General features: G+C 36.0%; 2 protein-coding genes across 2 annotated transcripts in view; one reads left to right on the forward strand and one right to left on the reverse strand.

Moving 5' to 3' along the window:
• The window catches only part of LOC117111552 (WD repeat-containing protein 61-like), an 11,593-nt gene extending 7,739 nt beyond the window's left edge, over positions 1 to 3,854 (reverse strand). The window contains 4 exon segments of the mRNA XM_033254488.1: positions 300 to 386; positions 1,694 to 1,779; positions 2,112 to 2,245; positions 3,718 to 3,854. Of these exon segments, the coding sequence (XP_033110379.1) occupies positions 300 to 386; positions 1,694 to 1,779; positions 2,112 to 2,245; positions 3,718 to 3,720 (310 nt within the window). The 5' untranslated portion in view covers positions 3,721 to 3,854.
• Positions 3,855 to 5,506: 1,652 nt separating this feature from the next.
• The window catches only part of LOC117111556 (leucine-rich melanocyte differentiation-associated protein-like), a 5,325-nt gene continuing 4,249 nt past the window's right edge, over positions 5,507 to 6,582 (forward strand). Inside the window, exon 1 of the mRNA XM_033254495.1 lies at positions 5,507 to 5,700. Coding sequence (XP_033110386.1) covers positions 5,579 to 5,700 — 122 coding nt within the window. The 5' untranslated portion in view covers positions 5,507 to 5,578. The remainder of the gene's footprint in view (positions 5,701 to 6,582) is intronic.

The following is a 6,582-nucleotide window of genomic DNA, read 5'->3' on the forward strand; positions in this document are numbered from 1 at the left end:
TTTATATATAATAAAACTCGTAGAGATGGTAATAGATTTGCCTCAAAATTTATTAAGAAAATAGACGAGATCTTTCGGGCGTAACCCTTTATCAAGTCAGTAACTTTATCAAGTATATATATATATATATATATATATATCCATTTAAATTTCCTATTTTCTTATGATCACCAAAAGTTGTAAATTCTGTTTATTGGAAAATAAAAAAGTACCTGGTCCAGATTATAATCATTAATTTTTTTAAATTTTCTAATGATTACCAAAAGTTGTAAATTCTGTTTATTGAAAATAAAAAATACCTGGTCCTGCATCGATTGACCTCATCTGTTTACCAACTTCTAAATCCCAAAGACGAATATGACTATCAAGAGAACTGGTAGCAGCGACTTAATATCAACAGCTAAGGAAAAGTTAAGCTTACACTAATCATGCCAAGTGTCAGTCACATACCATTTTTTTTTTTTTTTTTTTTTAGCAAAAATTGATGACATGGATTAGGCACATAATGGGAAAGTGCATGAAACTACTTACGTGTCACTTGCCAGGCTTCAGACATTTACTTCAGCAGTAAGAAAGAGGGGCATGAATGTGCAAATTGAGTGAGAGTCTTAGGAAAGAGCCCCTGGTAGAGCTGAAAGGGGGGATAATCTCCCTTAAACCTCTAGCAACTTCATTAATTTGGGTTTGTATTTGATTGATTTTTACTATTTAGCATAGTAATTTTCTGATAAGCTTTCAAAACAATTATCTTTACAAAAAATAGAGGGTCGTATGCCGCTTACGTCCGCCTCTAAATCCGTCACTTACTGTGCCCCTGCACGAATTTGTTAAACAATGTGTAATGTAACCTTTGGTATCTTATTCTTTGATACAGTATCAGAAATCAGCACCTTTTTGTGGAAAAGCTTGGGCTTTAGGCCAACTTACTCAACAATCAATAATATTTATCACAGATTCTTGACACCATTAGGAAATTCGCTTCGTTGAGACCTTATTCAACTGGGCATTCAATTACAGTACCGATTTGCGGGCAGCGTACTTTTTCACCACACTTTGCCCTCGGGCATCGCATTCTACATCCATACAACTGCCGGCGGTCAAGATTTCATATAAGAACATCATAACTGATTTAAAGCTGCACACACTGCCAGCGGTCCCCATGGTGTGGACTAAGCACACGATATATGCATTCATAATTGTAACCCATAGCTTACAATTACAGATAGGTCAAATAAGATAAATTTGTATTAGAATCATCAACATGATCATCCATTTCAACAAAAAACGATATTAAGATTACCAGACAAACTAAGTAGATCGCTAAGAGTATTATTTATGTGCAGTAGGCTATACCTATATATTATATCGATATGTCACATAGGTGTGAAAAATGAGCATACTGTACAGATAATCTAATTGTTATACACAGTATACAGAAGTTATTCTCCGATATCTCATTATAGGTCAATTTTTAATTAGAAAAAATTGTAAAACGCGGGCACAACATCCAAAAAAATTGCACTGCCAGCGATCGGTACTGTAAATTCCTAAGATCATTCTGACAATTTAAACACTGTCAAGTAAATTTATGTTGCTAACAACAAAAAATTAACACATTTATTTAGGTCTAGAAGTAATTTCATGCAATGTGAATGAATGCAATAATCTTTTTTCATGATCATCAGAAGGATACTGCTACCGCTTGGATTAATATCTACAGAGACCACACCAAGCTGATGTCCCTCTAATGTCCACTTCAACTTAAGTTCATCATTTTCCCTAAAATTAAAAAAACATTATGTTAACTACTGTAGTTGAACTTTGACTAAATGTTTGATGCCTAAGATTGGAGTGGTATTATACAATACAACATGATTTGAGGAAAGGTAGTGGCTTTTACTTGCCGAGGTGTTATGACAATAACGGTGAATATAATAATATTTTTAAGACAATAAGCAAATCATCTTATTTTTTATAAATGGTTATTTCCCTATATCCATTTCCATTATAATAATATTTGAAATTTTATAATAATAAGTCATTTGCTGTAGGATTGTGTTTTCTTAATTAAACATTTATTAATCTATCATTCTATACTCTAATACATTTACCAAGTCCAGCATTTGACTAAGTCATCAACAGCACCTGTAACTATGTTTTCAACATTGTCTTTCTCGCTACGCATCCATGCAACACTCCAGATGCTGTCATCATGGGCTTGTTCACACTTGAAAAGTACACTATACTAAACAAAATAGAGAACAGAGTTGTCAACCATTTAAAATATCTAAATTGATCTGAAAATGATACACTGCAACATAAAGGATCACTATAGGGCATGTTGTAGTTAAAGCCAGACTTTGATTTTTCTAAGTCACAAAAACAGTGTTAGACGAAAAAATGGGCGTAACCACTATTTTTTCCCACATTTTAGCCCCAGTTTTTATTCAAAAATCTGTATCTGCCAATCTAATTAGAATCAGGCTAAAATTTGGCTGATATTGTAAAAAAATAAGTGGCAGCAGAAAATTTAGCATTTAGGTGGCGTTTTGTTTGGCTGTGAAGCCTGTCAAATATCTAAAAAACCAACTGCTAAAGGTACATAGTAAAGTACATAGAAATAATAATTGATATAAACACCATCAAATCACCAAGAGATAAGTTAAAATCCAGGATGTGAAACTAACATTAATTCTAGTTGGCCTAAGCTGCTTCCAAGTTCAATGTAGAAAGCTTATTTAATCAGACCTCCCGATTAGGTTTTTTCAACTTGGGACCTGTTTAAATTTCTACCATTGCCTAGGTCTAGTAGGTAGTAGTAATGGACTAGTATTAATGGAGCCTATAAAAAATAAGATTCTAGAGCCTTGGTTATTAATAGGTGGCCCTGGCCGGCACAAAAAATAAAATAATGAGAAATATTTAAAACAAACTAAAAATTAACAATCAGTCATTGAATATATTCTAACTAGGTTATGCCCTACAAGGTTACTACAGTACCGCTAACAAATTACAGACGATCAGGCACTAGCTAGACTATTGGACCCAGGACGATCAGGTCCAGTTTGAAAGTGGACCTGATCGTCCTGAATATGGGCCCGATCTTCCTGGACCCAATCGTTTTGTGGGTCTGATCATCAGACTAATGTAAGCAAAATCATTTCAACACATGACTGTCATTTGTATTCGTTGATGTTTGATATACTATATATACTATATAGATGAGTCCCCAAATATTCAACGCCGGGAAATTTGGAACTTGGAGAATCGGTGCATAAAAAATACTTTCTCTTTCTTTCAAGTACGCTCCAGTTCATCCGATCCCATTTTTAAATTTAAAATTCTGGAGAAATTAATAAAAATCGGGAGGGCGGGAGACGGCCTCAAAAATCGGGAGAAACCCGCAATTTTCGGGAGACTTGGGATCTTAATGCCTGGACTAGGGCCTGGCTTGGGACTAGGCTCGGGGCTCTCGAACCAGTATTAGGCTAGCCTACTCTAGCCAGCTACAGAACAGGTAGTACTAGGCCTAGTATCTGTAGTGGGCCTAGGCCTAGCTAGGCTAGGCCGAGCGAATCCCACTAAGCTCTTCTGACAGTGGGAGCTAGACCTACTAGGTAGCTAACTTGTAGCTCAGTCTTGGCCTAGTTAAAAAATATCAGGATCATATCACACAATCACAAGAAAGGTAACAGATCTGCATTTTTTTATACATACCATTGTATTTTATCTGTCTAAATCATTTATGAGCCACAGCACACTTAATCACTTGCAGTTTCACGTTTCGCCACGGTATGCACGACGACGACGTTTGTGCTAGAGTCTTAGATCACATAATAGATGGAACGCCAAGTGGGCCTGATGAAATTTGCTTGAGATTCTTCATTTGCAATCTCCTCCTCTTAAATCAAAACAGCACACACCCACTTTCAAGCATCAGATGAAAGATCTTATATTATAAGATCTTTGGTTAGTACCATCAAACTGATGATAACATTAATCATTTGCATGCTAAAATGCCGCACAGCAAATGGCAACAGTCTTATGTCCCAAACACCCACAATATGTATAGGGGCCGGGGTAGACTGGGTCAAAACGGCAATAAACCAAAACAGCAAAAAAATTAAAAAAACAAAAAACTAAAAAAACAAAACAAAACAAAAAACAAAAACAAACAGCAATAAACTACAACGGCAATGATAGGTACCAAAACGGCAACACTAACGGCAATGACAAGTTCCAAAAACGGCAATATGCTTAAGCATAGGAGCGGGCCGTAGTTTATTATAATTTTCTGAATCGTTTTGAAATTGGCCGTCTAGGCAAATCGAATATTTCCATGGGCTCTTTTTCAACTTTTAATGTTTAATCGCGTTTTTGCCTCATATATTTTTAAGTTTTATTTATTTGAATGTTTACTGCTTTTATATTGTGTTTCCCCAATCATTTTATTATAGAATGTGTATGTTGTTATATTGTTGTTGTTATTAATATTAATATTATTATTACTTATTATTATTGTTGTTGTTTTTGTTGTTGTTGTGGTTTTTTTTCGCTTTTTTTTTTTTACTTCTATGACATACCGTAAATTGTTTTAGCCATAATTTTGTCTGTATTTTGTTATTTATCTGAATGTTTACTGCATGCTGAAAGCCATAATAATAGGTTGGGTCCTAGGCTTATAATCTAGGCCCTAGTACTACTAGCAGTAGAAGTATTTTATTTAGCTGTTTTGCCAAACCATTACAGTGTGCCATTCTGGAAATTTTGCCACTTTGGTTTATTGCCGTCAGTGACTTCTGACAAAATTGCCGCTATGATAATTGTGCGTCGTGCGGTGATTAAAAAGGTCTGGAATACTATTTATAAAATAGTAAATTTTTAATTGCTATAACTTTCCATTCTTTTGCTCAATTGTCACCATCAAATTGGTGAAGGCTCATGGTCGAAAGAAATCAGTTGTAATAGACATACTATTGCAAAGTACCAGAAGTTATTAAAATAGTAGGTAGTTTTCGCCGCACGACGTTAACCTTAACTTTAAGGTTAGTACCCAACTTGCAACGCGATAACTCCGCCCCGTTTGTAAACAAATCGAAATACATATGCGCAAAACCCGTAACTAACGTCCGTCAAGCACGTAAAATCCTGAAATTAACGTACTCCACAAAGCAAGATGAATAAATTATGACGTCATCCCTTAACTTTAAGGCGAAAACTCCCCCAGTAACTAAAACCAAAGTATAATCAAAGGACAGTCACACGCGCGCTATGTTCGCGAGCGGAGATGAGTGCGTCATGTTTTTGAATTACCCCAGTAGCCGAAACTCCGCCCCAAACCTGGCCCATGTCAACTTGGCCCCAGTGTCAACTGTTTCCCTGATGCATCCCATCCCAGGCCTTTTTTCACATCGAGGCAATTTTATAATGATTGACTTGCTCCGTAAACGGCGTTCCATATAAAAATGTTACCGAAAGTTCTGTATAAAGAAGTGTGTGAAAGTTCATGTGCAGATCAAAACACGGAAGTTGTGGACTCTGGAAGATGTGAATTTCGGCCTAAACTTTTGTCAAGACCATGGTAGATAAACAAGGCAGGCTAAGTCTAGCTTACCAAAATCTCTCTGAGATTCCTGCAAACGTGCAAAAGCACCATGCATCACAAATATATCAACTAGACCTAAGCCACAACAAGTTCTCGTATCCTTTATTTTACAACTGCGATTTAGGCCTAGTATTTTTAGGGCCAACCCATCATGTCATGCACAAACTGGTACCGTGGTGCCAGTGGTGATCCCAGGCCTGGGTTGCTCGCTACTGCCTAGGCCTACTCTGCCTAGAACGTTCTCAATGCCCTGAAAATATTGAGAGTTCTAGTGTAAATTTATTTTAAGTAGGCCTCCCCCAGTATTTTAGATCAAAGGTTCGGCCAACCTGGGGTCCATGAAAAATAATTTGGGCCACCCATATAATAATGGCCTGCAAAGTCAAAAGAGAGCAGGGGGGTGGCAAGATATGTAAAGTCCGCTAGACTCTGTAGACCAATATTTTTCATGATTCTATTAATATTACTGTTTCTTCTTACAACAGTGTGATAAACGTCTTATTCGCATTCCTATGTGGTCTGTATAATAATCCTGGTATAATCGTCATCTTAATAGTGGTGCATTGAAAATGAGTAGACTATGACTATCGTATGAGGTAGGCCTACGATACGTAATGAGTGTGAAAAATGAGTAGACTATGAGGTAGGCTTATGCATGAGTGAAGAATTGAGGTCCGTGAAGACTTTTAACATGTCAGCAATGCAAAAATTGGAATAACTATTTTAATAGATGTTTTGATTAATGCAAGGGTCCATTTTTTCCTACTCAAGCAATTTTTATTATTTTTATATATATGTATGTATGTATGTATGTATATATAAAATGCAAAAGCAATGAAAAAATGGTGTACAATCATTGAAAGTTGATTTGCGGAACACAAATTTATTAAGCTATAACAAAATCAAACGGATATTTCGATAGCTCCTGCTATCTTCATCAACGTTAAAGTCAAACTGTCTTGCGATAAAGCTATAAT

The sequence above is a fragment of the Anneissia japonica genome, unplaced genomic scaffold, assembly GCF_011630105.1.
Source record: "Anneissia japonica isolate Jap-2015-1 unplaced genomic scaffold, ASM1163010v1 scaffold287897_len220637_cov155, whole genome shotgun sequence".
Classification (NCBI taxonomy): domain Eukaryota; kingdom Metazoa; phylum Echinodermata; class Crinoidea; order Comatulida; family Comatulidae; genus Anneissia; species Anneissia japonica.